General features: G+C 38.7%; 2 protein-coding genes across 5 annotated transcripts in view; one reads left to right on the plus strand and one right to left on the minus strand.

The window, feature by feature from the left end:
* ormdl3 (ORMDL sphingolipid biosynthesis regulator 3) overlaps positions 1-18,718 on the minus strand; it is a 52,908-nt gene extending 34,190 nt beyond the window's left edge. Inside the window, exons 1-4 of one of the 3 annotated variants that reach the window (XM_085285234.1) lie at positions 18,352-18,712; positions 17,590-17,794; positions 16,841-16,992; positions 10,994-14,700 (exon numbers count right to left, since the gene is read on the minus strand). In XM_085285234.1, coding sequence (XP_085141360.1) covers positions 14,565-14,700; positions 16,841-16,992; positions 17,590-17,763 — 462 coding nt within the window. In that variant the 5' untranslated portion in view covers positions 17,764-17,794; positions 18,352-18,712 and the 3' untranslated portion in view covers positions 10,994-14,564. Of the gene's footprint in view, positions 1-10,993; positions 14,701-16,840; positions 16,993-17,589; positions 17,795-18,351 lie in introns of those variants that run through there. The other 2 variants (XM_085285233.1, XM_085285232.1) reach the window with 2 other exon arrangements.
* Positions 1-21,008, plus strand: part of wnt3 (wingless-type MMTV integration site family, member 3) — a 76,659-nt gene that overhangs the window by 25,069 nt on the left and 30,582 nt on the right. The gene's annotated exons all lie outside the window — the stretch shown is intronic.

Below are 21,008 nucleotides of genomic sequence, written 5' to 3' on the forward strand. Positions count from 1 at the left end.
TGTTTATAAATTAGACGGAAGTTACTGGCAAACTTTTCCCAATCTGTCTGAGAGCAATTGCAGTCTCCCGCCAGGCGACTTATGCAATTGCCTTCCAACAAAAAATGCCCAACCTTGCTTAATGGTTGAGTCTGCAAAACTGTCATCCTTCAAGAACTTGCAATCAGCCACCCAGTGTGGAAAAAATCAGTGCAATCACCGCTTAACAACCTTCCTAGTCGCAAGGAAGTTTCAATCCCATATTTACTCTAGTGTGACTGAGCCACTGCACATCAGACATGAAAGGTAGCTGAACCAAAATCATGTGTCAATCAAGTGTCACACTGAAAATGGCTCAAACATGGTCCAGTATTCATGCCATACAGAGCTCTGCAGAGGCACGTCTACACGCTGTAGCTGTCTGCTGCAGCTGAGCTGTAGCTGTTCTCTTTTCTGCTCAAACAAGCTTTACAGCAAAACAGCATTAAATCTCTGCATAGCATATCATGCACAAGCAACACACTTGTTATAGACTGAAGCCCATCTGCAAAAACTATGTGCTGATTGAATTCCCAAAGTCCTTCTCACACTGGAGCGCTATATATCCAGCATAAGGAAGAGAACTTAAAACACCTAAAGTGCTAAATGTATCTAATCTGGAAGCAACTTTTGGCTTCTCTGGTGCTGAATATCTGCAGCAATCATCTTGTTGGTTTAGGTTGAACAATGAAGATTAACCCATGCTATACCATCTGTGGTATAGCAGATGAAATGTCTGTATCTTGCACTGCATACCTGGATCTTTTCATAATGGAAAATATTCACTCATATTCCAAATCTCGTCATTCCAAATAAAAACAAATAAACAGTCACAGCGTCACATAAAACTCACGTTGTTTCTACAAATCTGCCACAGAAAATACATTAATTTAAAGAACCCACATAAGCAACAGACTGAATCTGTGAACCACATTACTAAACCACAGCAGTTCATCATTCATGTGACATATAATCATAACATCTACCTAAACCTAGGGGGGCATCCAGAAATGGTAACAGTTTCATACCCCACATATATGTGATGAAAGAATCTTTTATACTGGAGTTTTTGGGCTGCACACACACTTGTGGTCCCTGAGGCATTTTAGAGCTTCAAGCGTTGGCAGTAATAGCTTATAGACTGTACACTTTAATGTATGATTATACTGTAGCTCCTTATTGTAAATTATATCCAGGTGTAAAACATAAAAGTGTGTTATAAAGCATGATGGTTTGGCAGAGTAAAGGGAGTAATTCTAAGCTCATTTTATTCATTGTAATATTATGGTCACAGATCTAATGCGTTCTCTGCATCTTCCAGTTTCCCTCTTGACACAAGTCTTCTTACTGTGGCTGCTCTATAAATAAAAATGCACACGTGTAAAGTGAAAGTTTATTCTTTTCAGAAGACCCCATCTTTCAGTAACTACACCTGCGCTCAACATGATTTATCCCTCATGTTGTTGAAGCTAAAGAGAGTAGAGAGCCAGGGAGCAGCAGCGGGAATCCATGCTGAGAAAGAGTACTACGGATGTGATGTTTGCTTTGAGAGTTTGATGGAGAAGCTTGGAGAAGGCCAGAAGGAGTTGCTCTGTGTCTTTGTTGATCAAGAAAAGCATATGATGGGGAGAGAGAGGAACTGCAGAACTGCATGAGAAAGTCAGGAGTGGCAGAGAAGTATGGGAGGTCGGTACATGAAGACAGTGAGACAGTGGTGAGCTGTGTGGTAGGGGTGACACTGGATTCAAGGTGGGGGTTTGATTACCTCAGGCACAGGCTCTGGGCACTTTCTTGCTTGTGATGGGGATGGACAGGCTGACACATGAGTCTCTATGATGTTTGCAGATGATACTGTCATCTATAGTGAGAGCAGGATGCAGGTGGAAGAGAGTCTGGACAGGCACAGGTATGTGCTGGAAAGAAGAGGAATGAAAGTCAGTATAAGGAAAAGAATACGTATGGAAATGAGAAGGAGACAAGAGAAAAGGTGAACATACAAAGACTGGAAGTGAAGGTATATGAGTTTAAATACCTGAGGTCAACCTCGTAAAGCAGCAGACAATCAACAAGAGAGGTGGAGGAGAGAGTACAGGCAGAGTGGAGCTGGTGCAGACGAGTGTCCTGAGTGATTTACAACAGGATAGCAGTAAAAGTCAAAGGAAAGGTTTGCAAGATGATTGTGAGACCTGCTATGATGTATGGTTTGGAAATTGTGGCCCTGGCAAAAAGACAGGAGGTGGCGTAGCTAAAGATGCTAAGATTTGGGTTGGGAGTCATCAGGATGGACTAGATTAGAAGTATATCAGAGGAACAGCACAGGCTGAGTGCTTTAGAGATGATTTGTACATGTGCAGAGGAGGAATAGTAGATATACTGGACAAAGGATGTTGTAGATGAAGCTGCCACACTCAAAAGAGAAAAAAATGAAGGCAGGAGGAAAAAAGAAAGACCTTAGAAGAGGTTCATGCAGTGAAGGATGACACTTCAAAATAGATTGCATTGAATTATAATGTATTCTGGACCTTTGATGGAGGAAATGTTCTATAACTGGATGTCCTTAAATTTTAATTGAATATCCCTGATATAGCAAAACATATTTTACAAAATAATATGCATTTCAAATTTCGGTAACATTTTAAAATGTGTATTTTTAGGAAAGCCAACTATCCAAAGTTCATACAGAACCATCCCATCTAATGCCCTCTGGCAGCAGCTAACAATGGGACTTGATAATGATGCACAAAACGTACTCTATAGATAAAGCTGCTGATTTGTCCGGATCCATTTATTCGAGGAATGGACAGAAAGCTCGTGTGGCTCAGCACAGATTAAATTATTAATATTCAGCATAACCCTTAAATGAAGAGGGTGAAGCTTTAAACTTTTGTCATCACTAAAAGCAAAAGAGAGATGATGCTTCCACACCAAATGACTGCTCGGATTAATAGCAAATTATCAACAACGATTTAAGTTAAGTGACTTACAGTCATGTCTTGTCTAGTCTTCAAAAACATTAATTCCACCCATCTGATTATGCACTGAAATTCAGTGCAGGGATAAGATATGATAAAGCTGTGAGGGGATAGCTGCAGTAAAAACCTTTCAAGTATAAATCATCCAGTGCAGAGTGGTGATCAAAGGCAGGCAACACGATTCTATATAATAAAAATGCTAGTCGTTCATTAATGCTAACCGTCAAAGTGGGCCGAGTTCAAGATGCTGCTTTTATCTTTGCATTCCCCTTTGAACTACACATACATTCATATTTAGGCAGGTGCATGTTGACATGGCTGAATGCCATTAGCTGGGGAACAGCTTTGTGATCTGATCTGAAAATACAGCAACAACCTGACGATAAATAAGACTACAGTTCTATAATAATATGTGTACATGCAGAGGGGCAGCGGAGTAATCCGAAAGCTGCACAACAAGTTTTCTCTTTCTCTTGTTCTGATCCTACAGGGACACAACCTGGACCACTTAGGAAGATTAAAAAGAATCTATAGACAAGTGGAAACAGGTCCCTGAAAGAGACAGTACGTTCGAACTAAGTGTGATTTGTCTTACTAATACATTCGAAATGCTTTCAGCCTGAACATAGGCCTTCAGAGGCAGCTTTCAGCTTTTTGCATGCTCAGTAATGCAATTGTGGTGTAGCAGATGAAATTATCCTTCAGAAGGTACTCGTGATGAGAGCGCAGGGTGTGGGCTCAAGTGCTTTTATGACACACGTTCCAGTTTGTAGTCCTTGAGTCAGAAATGAAATGAAATGAAATTCTAGGGGGAGAATTTCTATAGTCCTGCTGCTACTTTAATCTAAATTTGTCTGAAAAGATGTTTGAAGATATTTAGTTGGAGATGCAATAATCAGGCTTGGATATGGTTAGATTTTACAAGTATTTGGACAATAGCACTGTGGTAGTCTTCAAAGAGAGCACTTCTGTATAAAACATGTACATTTGAATAGTGTATTTTTAGATTTGGTTGTATTGTTTGCTATTTCTTTGCTTTTTATTGTTATTTATTCTACATGCTGCTAACAGGAATCTGTAGTTTATTTTACTACAGGCAGAGTAAGGTTTGGTGCCTCCTAAAAACACCATACAGTGCAAGTGTAAGGACATTTTTTCTATTAAACAATACCGCAAATGCATCTAGTTTTCTCATTATGTTAACACGGTAGCTGGTAATCTGCCGGTGCAGACATCAACCTTATTGTAGCTTTCACAGCTTGGTTGTATTAACTTAAATTGCTCAACCGGGCTTGTGTGTTTGTGTAGCAGTTATCCACAATAACACAGCTGAGGAGGGATTCCTGCAATCTGTATTTTTATTTTATAGAGTTATGTTCTTTATGTCCACTATTAAAAAAGACTGTTTTGTTGCTTTTTCTATTTTTGTTGGTCTTAATGAATTCTGCTCAGACCTGAAAATGCCTTCAGTCACGTGGTTTTGAGTGACCCACAAACACTGTTCCCCTCCTGTCTCCTCCTCTGTTAGCTCACCCTTCCATGTTTTCTCTTTACTCCACAAAATGTGAGAATAACAACACGACAGAAGCGAACACAGCTGCAGACAAAGACTGAGGGAGAACAATACAGCTGACCGTCCTTGAAAAGGCAAAATAAAACGAAACAAAACAAAAATACAAAGCAAGCACAAGATGCTCAGTAAGCCCTAGGTAATTAATTAGGGGTGTTCAGATTTAGTCATGGCTTAATACCCAGCAGTGCAGTGCTAAATTGCAGTGAAGTTAAATCTAATTAGAGCAGTCTCTTAAGCCGTGATGTGTTTTATTTATTGCAGCATTTCTGGAGCATTTTCTTAATTTATGTGGCATTACCATGGTGACCAGCAAATTTTCCACTGCTGGTTTTAAACTCTGAGTGTCACAAAGCCATCATAAATCTTATTATTGGGTGGAATGAGTATGTTAATAATGTAAAACAAGAACAGTTTATGAATATTCATAGTACATGTGATAGATCTGGGTAAGGCTTTATGAGTTGCCACATAAGCCAGACAGCTCATGCTCAAAAACTATTCGTCATCTGAAGGCGTCACTGCGGACGTCCTCGTCTATAAAGGCACAAAAGTGGGTTTCAGACTTTAGTTAAACACTTTTGTTTCGAGGTTCTTTATTACAAGTTTATTCATTTTAATTTTTTTGTTATGAGCGGGAAGACAGACAAGAGGAATTTATAACCAGCCAAGAGTCAGATTTAGATCAGTGAGTGTGTTAACGTGGATAGAAATATCCTGTTTATGGGGCTCATCCAGGCTCATCTGATTAAGCATATCCCCCAGTGTTCCTGCACCTAATTACATTTAAGACTTTTTAAGGGCTTTTTGTTAAAATATGCAATAGTTGTTTGGGTTTTTTTTAATTATTGTACTTTAAAAATGATGATCTAGTTACATAAAAAATAAATAGTTGGACATCTTAGTTGTTTATTGACATTTATATCATAGTTATACACAGATTTGTGCTTTTCCAGCATATTCTTTTTGGGGGGCTTCACATAATGCTGTGTTTTCAGATGCATCTCACTATTATGGACATTGCATCATTGCCTTCACGCACAAGAAATAATTATCAGCCAGGGGACAATAGCACTCAGTTTCACTTTTTTCCCAGTGATTTTTTGGGGGGTTTTGCTTTTAATTGTTGGATACATTTAGTTACCCAAAGGTGATTGGTCATCTTAAAGATCGATGACTTGGGAGTGAAAGCAGAAGGACGTCTTGACATACCAGCAGCTTTAACAATATGGGATTATAGGAGTAAGAACCACCTGGTTATTCAATCAGAAAAGTAATAATTGACAAATTAATACATCATTCATTGACTTTTTATTTAACTTTCATGTACTCGTATCCAAATAAGTGTCGAGCAGCTTTAATGCTACAGAGGCTTCCAGTAACAACTCGCTTCAAAACTGGATGGTGCTGAAACTCGAACAACAAAGCTTCCTGCAGCAAAATCAAATGTCACAACAATCCCACTTTTAGTGTAGAGATGTAGAATGTCTCCTGACAGCCCACAGCCACATCATGACTAGACTCTGACTCATGCTGGAATGCCTCCACCGCTGAAGTTGCAGTTTTTTATCCTCTTGCGTGAAAGAATGAGATACAGGTGGTGAAACTGAGCTTCCACTGAAGGGTGGCGGGCCTCTCCCATAGCAATAGGTTGAGAATTTTTTTTCTGTTGGTAAACTGGAAAGACTGGATTGTGAACACCTTCAGATCCCCCCCTGAAGAGCTGGGAAAATGACCTGAAAGAGTCTGGGTCACTACTTAAACTGCTGTACCCACAATCTGAACCTAGATAAGCACCAGAAGATGGATGCATGCATAGATATTTTAAGAAGGATGGGGTCTCTCTAAATGTTGTTAACAACTTTGGAAAGCAGAATGTGTTAATTATATCATCCATCCATTTTTGCTCAAGTGTCTATCATACTAGGTTCCCATGGAGCTTATTCCAGCTGACACAGGCAGAGTGGTGTGGTACACCATGGACTGCCAGTCCATCCTAGTACTAACATAGGTTAACACAGGTTATAATTAACCTACCATGCATTTCTTTGGACTGAGTGAACAAGCTGGAGTACCTGCAGAAAACCCACAGAGGTGCAGGAAGAACGTCCAAACTCCTGTTTTTGTCATATGATACAATGGCGACTAACCCCACCAGCTCATTTCTGGACTTCATATTCAAATCGCTTTTTTCAGGTATGAGAAAATAAACATAAATAGTTTTTGTTCACTATGAATGTGACGTTTTATAGAGTTTGACAGAGCAGTCAGAGAGACTGTAGAGAGAGCTTAAGAAAGTCTAGGGGCAAACTCTTTAAACCCCACGGTGCATTTCAATGGCAGGAGGGCAGTGTTTACAGGGACGTCATCTCCTGTTGTCCGTCCCGTCCTTGGCTTTCTCAAAGACCCTGCGGGGAATCCAGAGCTCATAATTAATTGATCCAGTTCTTGTTTGATTCTATTTATAGTTAACCACTTCCACACATCAAGACATCCTTCTTCCCTATGACATGAAACTCTCAACACCCTTGATCAACGCATTATTATCTGGTGGAAGCTTGTCAAGGTCACAGCAGGACAGCTGAGAAATGAATCTCGAGTGCATTGTGTTTTATGAGACCCAGCACTGTCACATCCACAGGAAAACCAAGCGTATGCAGTGGGAGCCTCACAACATGGAGCATGCATATTTCAAAATGTTCAATTTGAGGAGACACGTGCCCCCTCGGTTGCAGAGGGCTTGATGGGCGCACTGCATTTCTGGTCGGGAGGTCATCCATACTTAATGAGGTTGTTGGTTGTTTGGCAGTCATGTGACTTTGTTTTCCTCCAAAGAAAAAGGCAGACATGCTGCCTCTTTGGGATGAGCAAAAACTTATTTTTGAAGTTGTGAGTTAACATAAAATAGGGGAAATTAAACATGCATACAAGATCAGAGGGTCATTGGGTTTCATAGATGTTTCAGACATATTCATTTACATTTCTGCAGCAGTGCGAGAAAACAGGCATGAGACACATAAGTAATCATAAGGTAATCACTGCCCACCACCTGACATCCACAGATCACATTTTCTCGGTTAAATCTGGTCAGCCAATCACGATTTTTAAAAATATGTCTCCTTCAACCTGCTTGAAAAGTGAATGTTTAATTTTCTGATGATAGCAGGTTTAAAAGATCTCTAAATAGTAAATACTGTCAAATCTAAAATCAGGTTACAGTAAATTTCAAAAGGAAAACTTTATCATACGTCTAGATCAGACCTAGCTACTGTTTAAAAATTAAACAAACATATTTAAGTTTAGTTTTGATACAAAATTGATACGAATTGTTTTGAGGTTGTGAAAATGTTAAATAGACACATAATGTTCCCACCAGGTAACACAAATATTAGCTCGTGTCTTATGCAACGAGACATAAAAGCTGTTTTGTGTGTGTTTCATTCTGTGTATAAAAGGCTGTAAAAACACAAAATATTTCAGAATATATTACAGAAAATTTCAAATCTGTTGGTTCTAGGAGTCAGAGGTGCTAAGGAGGATGAGTGCACTTTCATAAGAGATGTGTTTTTCTACACATTTTTCACAACTGAAAATACTTTTTTTTACTTTACATCAAATCTTAACATTATATCTTTGAGTCTTGCATCCTCTAAATATATTCAGTTATTAAAAATCTTAATTCACGTTAATTAGCGGTACTTCTAAAATAATAAAAACAAATAAAATGTTCAAAATAACAATAAAATATGTTAAAAGTAAGATTTCTCATTCTGCAGAAATGTGGTTTCTGTCATCAAAAAAAAAACATACATTAAAGGTAACAACATTCATTAACTAAATAAGCTTCAAATGAGTGTTATTCTAAATTGTTACATTTACATGTGAGCAGCACTTTTCTGTTGTAGTTGGTTGAGGCGGAAGTAGTTTTAATTTACTGCCCTCGGTAAATCTCAGTGGCCAGTTTTGAGATGGTAGGGGAAGAAATGGAATTTATGTAAATAAATATTACAAATAAAAATATTGCAAAGTTAAATGATTGTTTTTAATTCAATTAAACAATCTTAAAAGGGTTAGAGTGGTTAAATAACTATAACAAACTAACTTGGACAAGTAACTAATATCAATATAGTAATTTTATGACTTGGTTGAACAATAAAGGTTCAAACTGTAAGAATATATCTTTATCAGATTTAATCAGTGATTCAGTATGATAACTTTCACCCTGTGAGACATGACTCCTCTGACTTTATGAGCATATACAGTGCAGTACAGTGTAGTAAATCCCAAAATAAGACAAACCCTGATATTCATTGACTGGAACTACAAGGTATTGAATTCCCAACATGAAACAAAAGGATCAAATAAATGTTGACACTATAAATAAACAGCTCCGATATTTTTACTTCACACTGCGTATGTTTAACATGGCAGATATCTACATCCTTTACTTCCTCTGCTAACAAATATTTTTTATAATTTGCGTTCACGCGTCCATACAAAGTGACAAATGTTAGCTTGGATTAAGTGTTAACTGTCAGACAAATTTAACACCTTTTCAAGGAGAGCGATGAGAAGAAAGAAGTCGCTACATTTCTATGACACTGTAAATCAGCGTAAATAAGGGAATGAACAGAGAAGAGAAAACCTCTTGACAAAAAGAGAGAAAGACCAATAATCTCCGCCTTGAGGTTTTTCTATTTATAGAGGCAGAACGTCTCTTCATATTAAGGTCAATGGCAGCTATTTGCTGCCCTCTACTGTAGAAATACAGACTGGCTTTTTTCAGGTGTACTTACTGTAGCATATTTGTTTTTGCTTTGTGTTTTTTAACTGCAGAATTCTTTATACGTATTTTGTTATTTGGTACACTGTGCACATAATATATGGCCCAGATTTTAACTGCATAGCCCAGAACATAATAACATTTTTTTTTTTGCATAAACTCTGGGTCACACATTCACATTTGCCCTATGCACTGGTCTCTTTGGCCTCAAATGGAGTGTAAAAAGAATATGAAAATAGCAAGATGAGCCAAAGCATCCTGAGACAAACATTTTAGAATAGATTCATTATTATCATCAAGCCCTTAAAAGTAAAGCAATACTTGAGAGCCACAGCTTTCAGACTGGGAAGCATGGTGGTGTGCTGTCCCATTCCCTATGACAGCTGGGACAGGCTCCCTGCAATACAGAACTGGATAAGTGGAAAGTTTTTCAGACTTCAGGAAAAGTTATTATAGTTAACTAAAACTAAAACTAAACACTAAAAATAGGTCAAAAAAGATTTTAGTTAGCTAAAAGAAAAACTAGACCTAGAAACTAGAAAACTAACTGCAATAAAAAATGTAGAGGAATTACCCTCACTGTAGTTTTAGGCTTATAAAAATACTTTTTAAAAAAGAAAGCACTGTTTTTATTGTAACACTTGTACTGATTTTCCTAAACCTCTGCCTGTTGCCTGACATTTGTCCTCCTTACAATAATTAAAAAGCCATTTACTGCGTCTGTCATCTTAAACGAGTTAGTCCCGATACGGCTTTGTTTTTGCTTTAAGGTAACTGACCTTTTAAAATAATGCTAATTTTCATATAGTTTTGTTCATCTTAAGTTCCTCTTATTTTTTGTAGCATAACAACACAGAAGGCCTTTATGCAAATTTATGCTAAAACACATACAGGTAATTGTGATAAATGTCACGACTGGGGGGGGCACGTCTGCATGAACATCGGGTAGTAGTCATCATTAAAAAGAAGCACGTGATCAACATACTGGATTTTACTGATGTAGTACTAGGATATGAGCAACAAAGAACAAGTCGTTCAACTATTTCTATCAAAAAAATACAATGTTTGGACGAAACATTTACCTCCCAGGTATAACTTTAATCATGATTTCAACTCATGTTTAAAGAAGACTTTAAATCTATTCAACATAAATGGGTGGGATGCCATTGCATATCTGCTTAACACCAAATAAAAAGCTTATTTTGCCCCTAAAATGAGGATTTATATTGTTATGACTTAAATCATTTGATTGCTTTCATATAATGTGTGACACCCTGCTAATTTACTGCCTCGTAATACCTCACTGTTACTTTCGCTTACTGAATGTTTAAACAGCCCCCGGTGTTGTTTAACAGGGTGAGCACTGTACAGCGTCAGTATCAGCTTGCAATGGGGGAAATGAAGACCATAGATTTAATTTTTGATTTGATGCATAGGTTTACTATCAGGTAGAGTTGACAGAAAGTACAAAGAAGTACTGTTTCAAGCTGCAGAGTTTAGGACAATCATTCAGATTGAATAACCTGATGCACTGCACAGCTTTCAGGAGGTGCATTGCAAGAGTTACTACTCTCAGGCATTTTCTACAAACCCTTGTACCTGCAAAGACAAAGTACAGAATATAGCACAAAATATCACATCTATGCACAATTCTGAAAGTGTTTCCTGCTTTTATTAAGTACAATTTTCAAAAAAAAAAAAAAAAAAGTACAATTTTCATTTTTCCTTTTGTGCAAACTCTATTGTACTGTAAGGACTAACTAGTCATGATGTTAAGCAACCTAAAAGTCTGAACTAAACTCCTGCAAACACGTCATGGAGGAGGCATGTCAGTACATTGTAGTCACTGAAAAAGGTGTCCTAAATACAGCCTTTCTCTTTTTGATGAGCAGTAATCCATCTGATGCTTACATCTGTGTTTAGAGTCAACACTCAACCTTCTTGAGAGCCCTGGATGTGCAAACAAAAGTTAAGCACAGCCACAACAAGACAGGAGAGGCTGTCTCACACCATGTTGTGCCTGTTGTACATACTGAAAAGCACACAAAAAATGATGAGCACAATGCTTCGTCTTACCAATTCCTTTACAGATCCAACACATTTTCTGCATTTTAATTAAACGCCAGAAAACGAGGACACGGCGGCACAAATACGCAGTACAACAATGAAGGATTTTGAGATGATGCTTGAAAAACATTGTATTTAGAGTCAAGCGCTCTTACAGAAAATGGCTTTGCAATGTCCTTCAAAAACAAAGCAAGTACACTTTTTTAAAAAAGAAAATCAAACCAGGAGCTACAAGCGCAACTTTTCACATTTAATCAACATTCAGTTTATCCGATGTTCTCAAACAGTCTGATAAAAAAAAAAGTAAATGCATTGTCATCTTGTGCTGTAGCAAGTCTTACAATGAAGCCCTTTAGAGTAAGAATACATCTGAAAACATGATGAAGGCTCGGGCAGATCAACTATTATGTACACATACGTGAACTCTTTGGTTCTATGATCCATGTTTGATTCATTTATTACTTTTTTCCAATTTAACACACTTAATAAAATGAATGTTTTCATGTTTTGCAGTGACAGCGTGAACCACAAATCTAAGGAAAATATGATTCTGCTACATTTACTACCGCTGCCACTCTAAGTCATTTTAAATATTAGATCTATACTTGCTCTTGCTTCTACTACTGCTAAAGGGCACAATAGTGGTTTAACTATTAATCTATACATTTTTATTTTTTCAATTCATAACAGATTTGAATGGATCCTCATATCCCAGCACAGAATAGACGTTCCCCTCTGATTGAACATCTGGTATCGTAAAATTGAGTTCAAAAGAAGAAATGTAAAACATAATTTTACCTCGAATGAGAATTAAGATGAACTATTATACAGTTTAGTCACCTTTAAACGAAATCCATGTTTGAGCTCATGTTTCATTCCCTCTCTGCCTGTCCCCAACTAATCAGTACCATTTATCAATTTCAGAGGTCAAATATGAAATGATGCTTCTTCAAACCATAGTCTGTATTCATTTTCCAGCTCTGGCCATCTGCGGTTTTTGCTCCAGGAAAAATTAAACCTGGCAATAATTTTGACAAACATATATGAATTGTGTCTTCTTAAAGACAAATCAGGTCAAGACAACTGTTTGTGTAACTGAATCAAAGCACTGTTGTGCACGTGATACACAGCCCACAGTAACTCAAAGACCCTGAATGCTTACGATGAGGCCTGCTTTGGCCTTTCACTGACAAACGCAATGAAAACGAAGAAACATGGCGGATTTGAAAAGATGCACTTTCACTGTATTTCTCCGAAAATTGCAACCAGTGTTTTTACTGTAATGCAATGACCTCTTTTAGCACATAGAACTAGTAGAAGTGGAGATTTCAATCAGATGACGAGGAAGTACTTGATATTCTTAAAAGATCTGGATCGTACCTACTTTAAAAATCTTATGCAGCTATTTTCTTTAGTGTCTCCTTTTTCTATCCTTTTTCTTTCAGTCCACAAACTGTTCTCATTAGCCTCGTTTCCAGCACCAGCTAATTTCAGAAAACAATCAAACGGGAGACGGAGTAAGCTAAAAACATGATAAAAAAGTGTAATCTAAAGCAGTTCATGAGACAGGTAGTTACAGAAGAGCAACACAAAGAAAAATCAAGAGTGAAAACTAGACTTCAAGTAGCCAGAAGCATCCTCCATTAAAAACTACCTAAGGTGATATTGAATGTAAGCCCTAGGCCACTGTTTGACTACTGCTTGGCTATTTTTTCCCCGAATTCAGGATCAAAACTAGGCTTAACGTAAACGAATACCAGCTCTCTGAGGAGAATTTTGAAATACATTCCAGAGGGTGATTTGGACATTTCTATCCCATATTAACAAGTTTACTTCTACCTAATCAAAATCTTACACTGGAGAATAAAGCACAGCCATAAAAAAGTCAGTAAAATTTATGTTATGGAACCTGCTAACAATCCTCACCTGCAACTCCACCCAATGTAATGCAAGAGAAATGAAGCACACCACATCCTAAATTCATTTTTCAAACCTTTGAAAAGTCCTTTTTGTACCAAATATCTGGCCTAGATCCAGATCAGGATGCTTTATGAAGAAAGCATTAAAGAAAAATGGCAGCTACAGCTGGCAGACAAAGTGATTAATCCCGCTTTGCAAGGGTTTATTTTTCTATCTTTGTCCTGAGTGCTTTATTGTTGCATTGTTTTCATCATTCTGGAGGATTTTTAATTCTTAGGTAAATGAAAGCATCCGTGCTACAGTGCATCAGACTGCACAAAGCGTACCTAATAAACATAGAACTCAGTATGCAATCTGCTGACTGGTCTGAGCTGCAGACACAGCTGACTCATGCTCAACATACCAGATCCTGAGTACTTTTACAGAGCAGGAACAAACATGTGTGAACATATTTTGCCCATCTCCAGAGCCAGACTGCAGGACCTTTGGATAAGTCAGATCAGTCGAGTGCTTTTGCACACAGACTGGAGGTTTGCAGCGCACAAACCAGGACAAGAGGTGTCCAAATAAGGAAATGGTCAGATAAAAATAAAGGCTGCTTAACTTCCCAATCTTGGCCCTGAGCAGAACAGCGAGGGCTAAATATAAAATCTCATGGTTTCTTGTGTCTCGCTTCCGCTGCACTTCACAGGTCCCCTACCATTTCATTAAACTATTGTTGCTCTCCTCTAAGCTCAGAAACCTCAAGGAAGACGAAGCTACACGCGAGAGTGAAGCTGAATAAATACAGCAGCGTATCATTACATACAAAATAACTTTGATTACTGCCTCAGTGTGCCAGTAGTGTAAAATGGCACACCACATTTGTACAACTACATTGTCCTGTTCCCCCGGCACTTGTCACATTTGAGAACGTCTACAGAAATGTACACAATACTTTGAGAAATCCTTTTAAAATGTCTCTGGAAAAATCACGAGGCTCAAAGAAGATTTTCCACAAATAATCACAACTGAACACTTTCCCTTTGTGCTCTCTAGTGTTTTGTGTCTCCGTCCTGGGGTTTGGTACCATGGCAGTATGCTCAATAGGCTTTATTTAGAGTGCTGCTCTGCAGAGTGAGGCGCCAAACGACCACAGATCCCAATGTTTCTGCAGCCAAATCAGAAGCTTGATACTCTGTGTGCTCTCAGCAGTCCACAGGGACACAGGAAGGAGGAGTCCTCTTCTGCTGTGTCAGTACTTATTAATCCCAAAGATCCTCACACCGTGCAGCTGGGGCAGCTTGGGAATGAGTACCGTGAGCAAGGAGACAGTGTTGACAACAAAATGGGCCCGATCGTATTTGGTGTAGAAGCTGGTTAATATATACCTGAATCAAGAATAGGCACAAAAAAGGAGAAGATTACAATGAGCAAAGGACATAAAGCTAGATTTCTCTCTGCTGGTGTGAAAGCAAGGCAGTCTGTTAAAAGCCTGAAGAAAACCACAATGTCTTTATAAAATGTCACTCTATGTATAAAAAAAACCTTTCACTTAGTTTTATTCTGCCAATCACACCCAGATGTTTCCTAACTCCCAAAAGCTGTGCCAGCAGTTGTCCTGTGAGACCATTTTAATGTGCCAAACAACAGAATTACAACACTGGTAATGAGCAAATGAGTTGATATGAGAATCTGTAAGCCTAAATCTACATTAGGCTTCCAAGCACCAACAAGCTAAAAAGTCCATCTAATTTAGTCCCAGCATGCATGTTAGGCTAACTGATGATTCCAATTTTGACGAGGATGAGAAGCAGATAAAACACTTAAAGTGGTTTATGAATATGAGATGATTTATCTGAAGTTCGCGAGCAGGACCACATAAACATTCCCTTTTGAGGCTTATCTACAGATGCCCACTTGTCCCACACAGCAGTTGTTCTCCTTGCTCTCCCTCCCCTCTTCCTCTGTCTGTCATCCTCTCTCAGAGGTTTCAGGGGACTTAACTGGCTCAGGAGCCACTGCCCATCCTCAAGAGGCCTCAAGAGGCCTTCCACACACTGCAGTCTCTGGTCAAGCTCTGTCTCGTTATCAATAAACGGTTTTTTCATTTGCATTTGGGGTGGTTAGAATGGTCTAAAGATCTAAGGCTAGATTTCATGTATAACACAATATATTTGTTCATAAATAGTAAATATTCTATTACCTATTCAATATTTCTACATTCAGTGATGACACCTAATCAACATATCTATAAAGCTTCCGTTTATCACAGAAATTTTTCAACTTACAACAATCTGAAAAATTATTTGTAGAATTGAACCTTCGGCCACAATTCAACCCGGCCTGCGACATCATAAAAAGTAAAAGTAGTGGGGCATATGAGGAAGATGTAAGCTAGTTTTTTATTGTAACCTCAGAGGAAACCAAAGTAAAATATGAGAAGTAAAAACAAACGGCGGCTTATAGAGTTTACCAGAATTCAGCAATGTGTGCATCTGATTTCACAGTTCTTCATCATGTGGTCCTACACTTGTTTTATTGATTATTTATCATTTTTATTATGGCCCCCTGAAAAAAACAAAAGAACCACATACATACCACATCCATGTATATAAACTCGGCTTGTGTGCTGGCTGTATGTTTGCAGAGTTGTGTTAATCCTGGTGAGATGGTGGAATAAATAAAACTATGTTGATTTAATATGAGTCGCACTTTTAGGTGTGGCAGTAAGGGATTTTTGTTAAGTGAGAATGATGAATTGCATTTCCTGCTCTCAGCGGAACAGGTAAGGACATGTACAAAAACACTCCCAGAAGATTTCAGCAGATGTGTAGCCATTACATCTGGAGTCTAAAGACTGACCGCTCACTTCTTCCTGCTGGCAGTGGTTGCAAAACAAAATGACAAAGAGCCCCTTTAAATAAGTGCAAAAACAAAGTCCACACCTGCAAAAGCGCTATCGCTACAATGTTCGTGCTGAGCTGGCAAATAAACCCTGGGGAAGCAGAGTGCTTCCTGTAAACTGAACTGTGGTGGTTAATAAGGACAGAAAAAGGCCAAGAAAGCAGCAAGCGGCACTTCTGCAACCACTGTGCCCCTTCTCAATTTGCAGGCTTGGCTAATAAGGGAGCAGCGTGTATGCTAATCAATCCACACTCACACCAAAGGAAAATAAGCGCTGAATTTTATAATGCAGCATATATTTTTCCACTGAGGTATAAGTGTGTGCAAGTTCACTCTGAATAAAAGGTACTGGCATTATGATTAAGCCACAAACACACAGGTTCATTCAAAGAGAGCTGCTTTTGCTTTAGGCCTGTCACACACAAAAGTGCTGATGGATGACACGGTAGTGAGACGTGTCCTTGTCAGAGAACTGATGACCTACTCTGGTTGTCATTTCCTGTCTACACTCTCCTTAGACCTAACATACTTGCTTAAGGTATTGTCCCATTATATTGTCCTCTATGGTTTTCTGCGGTCCTCAAAAAGCCGCATTAAACAGAAAAGCAGAGGAATGCAACTTACAGGACAATAGGTGTGATGGTGAGGAACTTCCGTGAAGCCGTAAACTGCACACCGTAGTCCATCTGCTCCCAGTGTGTAAGGAGGCGAGCTTTGCCTTGATCAGGGGTCTCGAAAGGTGTCCCTTTGACTGTATGAAGAAGCAGGTACATGCACTACAGAGAAGGGGAAAAACAGAACACTGTTGCCACACATGATTGCCACACTAGTGGATTATTGATATGTGAATACAAGAATAAACTTCGTTAAGTACAAAATCTTCCAGGAAGTTAACTTACTAAGGTCTTCCTCTTCTTCTTCTTTTAAAATAAATCTAAATCTACTGTAAAGCTCATAAGTAAAAGTCAGATGTGTTCTCAATAGTAGGAACACTTTTAAGCTGCATGATGAAACAGCCCATGCCTCAACTAGCAAATTCACTTGTGTAACAGGATCACGGTGTGGTTGCGCTCTTCTCAAGAAATGTGGGCCTGTCCAAGTTGGAAAGAAAAAAAAAAGGAACTATGAAAAAACAACAACAAAAAACAAGAAGCTTGTTAAAGAATCACCTCATTAACCAAAGGCATGTCTAAGAGCAGTGAAGCAGCAAGCAGTTGTGTCTCTGACTCAGCTCTCAACTTACTCCCATTCACCACATCCTAAACCTCTTTACTGTGCTGCACGTGCCCTCGACTTGATTTGACCTAGTCAATAAAGGTTAAGGCAAACTGTGGCAGTGCTGGTCCTTTGAGGGACACCACTACACCACTAACCAGATTATGGATGAGGTTGGTGAGGGTCCAGACCACGGGCACACTGGCAAAGGGGATGCTCAGCAGGATGATATGAAGGAGGCCGATGCCCAGGATGTAAGACAGCCACATACCCCGGCTGTTCATCACTCGGGTGTTGGGGTTAACCTCACTGTGTGCTGTTCCCACGTTCATGATGGCGGCGGTAAGACTGTGTAACTGTCTCCTGAAACAAAAACCAAAGATGTTACCTTCTGACCATCTACAACCTCTAATGGTAAGCAGTCATATTTAAAGGGTTATACAGACACCTGTAGTGAACTCAACTAAAAGAAAATGAATCATGTAGCTTAAATGAATGAAACTGAATGAAACTGCATAAAGGAAAAGAATTACTTCTATGTATTACTATGTATTGCAATAAAGCAACAGTAGGTTATATGATGGCTTTAACCTGACATCTGCAAGCCAATCAGATGCCTTTGCCGTGGTATAAATAAAGAAAACATTAAAATATGATCAAATGAGATTTACACATTTTAAGAAGTAGCCTTGTGCGTGAATAAAGCTGGTGTCTACTGGTTCAGTAGCAACTGATTGACTAGAGTAAACAATGTCGCAAGCGCTGATCATTCCAGCATGCTCTTTTGCAAGTTGTCTGGAAACATCACTGGAGACAATTGATCCTTAAAAAGATCTTGAAGTGAAGCATGGAAGCAAAAACAGCAAAAAACAAGAAAAGTTCAAATGCGTTGGGTTAATTAATGAAATCATTGTGCTTACTGCAGAGAAAAATGGCTTCAACTCCGACCTTTACGGGCACTACTCCGTTATCACAGTTTTTCCGTTATCGATGGCTTCAGTTATGTAACTAATACTATCCCTGCGCGGCTGATGAGTCTGCGGGGCTTCCATTAGTCGCCCGGTTCCCCTCCTTCAGTTCCGAACGTGTCTCTAAGCCCTACGGTCCACTCGTGAACACGCAATCCATCGAGACGCGTCCACTTTTCTTTCGTCTTCTTTTAGCCAACAGCTGGTGACAACACAGCACGGTCCACGGTGTTACGTCATCGTCGCTCTCTCTCGGCACACGTTTCGGCGGAGTTTTTTTGCTCCTCGCAATTTTCTGTGATAAGTCATGTTCGAGTCACGTGAGCTGATCTGGCCAATCACAGCGGAGTGCGCTGAAAACACGTAGCTACGTCTCCCTGACGTCAGGGCAGAGGAGGAGCTCAGGGAAAAGTGATTGACACTTATAAGCTACGTTTAATAACAGGAATCCTGATTTTTAAAACGAGGAGATATGGTTTATGCAATTAAATTGCTTATATTTTTATTTTTAAACAAACAAAAATAACTATCTAAATAAATAAATAAATAAAAACGTTGTGGTTCTGATCACAAAAAACTAAAAAATATATGTAAAATAATTTTATTATTGTATTATTAATAAAATAATTGCCTTACAGTTAAGTATATGATACAAAATCCATTTATAGCAGCACCTTTACGTTCGTGCTGAATTGACCTGGAATTTAGCACATTAGGGAGAAATAATATGGCATTTTAGTCAAATGCTATTTTCCTAGTTCCCTGAGTAAATTTGGGCAAATTCAATAAACATAAAATATTTGTTTCATCATCTTCTAACACACCTTCTATCAATAAATGTAAAAAGTTAAGTTAATGTTCTGTCTGGTAATAATCATTGGCTTTCAGTTGCAACACAACCTTAGATTGGCCATTGGCTCCATAATTTAGTTGTTTCCACATTCCCCTAACAAGGTAGTATGCCTAGTTTGAGCCAGTGACAAGATAAAAATCCCCTAGGGGTTGAGGCGGGAAGGTCATCTGCAGTAAAAATCTGTCAATCTGGCACCATATTTGATGTGTCGTGCAGTGGCATCCCCTTGTGAATAAGCTAAAAGGAGCCAGCTAGCTTTGAGATTTGCATTTCACTTCTTGTTTTTAGCCCCAGGAGCTTTGTGAGACTGACATGCACTGTTTCGCTTCATGTCGCTATTCACCACCATGTGAAATATCAAAATTACAATAACAAAGGCAAAAAATTCCACCAGTGTCATCCTGTTATAAGTAGCTTCATAGTCTTTATTGTTGCTGCATTTGCTTGTCTTTAAGGTATTTTCCATCATATTCCACTGAAATCTGCAACGCTTTAGACTTGGTGACTTCCCCTGTTTGTTTTCCCCTGTTTGGCATACTGTAGCCAAGGCAGCAAGAGAGTGTGACGATAACATGCACATGATTCATGATGATGGTCTTTGTTCATAACCACTGGATAGCAGTGCCTTTGAAAACGAGACTAAATCAAAATGTTACACACTGTCACAGTTACAGGATGTCGTGACAAAGGACAAAAAATATTGCAGGGACCTGGTCACCATACTTTCCCCCTCGGGATTAATAAAGTATTCTGATTCTGATGTCAGCAGGCTCTAGCCGCCCACAGCCCTAAGTTGGAGAAGCTGCCTAAGGGCTGTTTTTTTATAGTGCGCATGCGCCAACCAGCGTGCAGCCTGTTACAGTCGCTCCTGCTTTTTCTCTTAGTTTAGCTCTTTTTTCTTACGTATTCTTTTTTTTCTGACTTGTATTTTCACTATTCTTAGTTAGCGTATTGTCTGTCTTGTTAATGTTAGTTTATGTTGGTTTATAATGGAGCACTGTAACAAAAAAATAATTTCCCCCAGGGATCAATAAAGTATTCTGATTCTGATTCTGATTTTTTTGGGGTTTTTTTTTAGAAAAACAAACATTTTATAAATATATGATGGAACAGAGAGATTAAAACACAAAATTATTTAGAGATCATCCTGCAATGGACTCCAGCTGCTACAGAAATTGGTCTTTAGACAATTCTTGAAATATATTTGTACATCACAAGTTACCAATGAATCCATACATTCATCCTCTGCTGCTTATTAGTTACATTTCATCTCTGGCTCTCTTCCACAGCGTTTCTTTGTCCTGTCTTCCTCCCCTCACTCCCAGCTGGTCACAACAGATGGCTGCTCCTCCCTAAGCCTGGTTCTGCTGGAGTTTTCTTCCTGTTAAAAGGGAGTTTTTCCTTTCCCCTGTCGCCAAAGCATTTCCCCAAAGCAGGTCATCTTAATATTGGGGTTTTCGCTGATTTTTCTGTATTATTGTAGGGTCTTTACCTTACAATATAAAGAATCTCGAGGTAAATGTTGGTATGATTTGGTGCTAGATAAATAAAACTGAATTAAAGTGAATATTCTGATAAAATCCCAATGACAGTGAGTCTCCACAGACACTACATTAGGTTTCAACAGGCTAGCATTTTGCCACAGTAACACACAAAGAGTCAAAAACAGTCTCAGCCACGCTCTCACAGCTGGTATAAATTCCAAAATTGTGGGCATCAAAATCTTTATACACACACATAAAAGAAAGCTCTCGAT

Source organism: Mchenga conophoros, linkage group LG8 (assembly GCF_057382185.1).
Source record: "Mchenga conophoros isolate Kocher_MC1m ecotype Shallow Benthic linkage group LG8, M_conophoros_male_GT1.1, whole genome shotgun sequence".
Classification (NCBI taxonomy): domain Eukaryota; kingdom Metazoa; phylum Chordata; class Actinopteri; order Cichliformes; family Cichlidae; genus Mchenga; species Mchenga conophoros.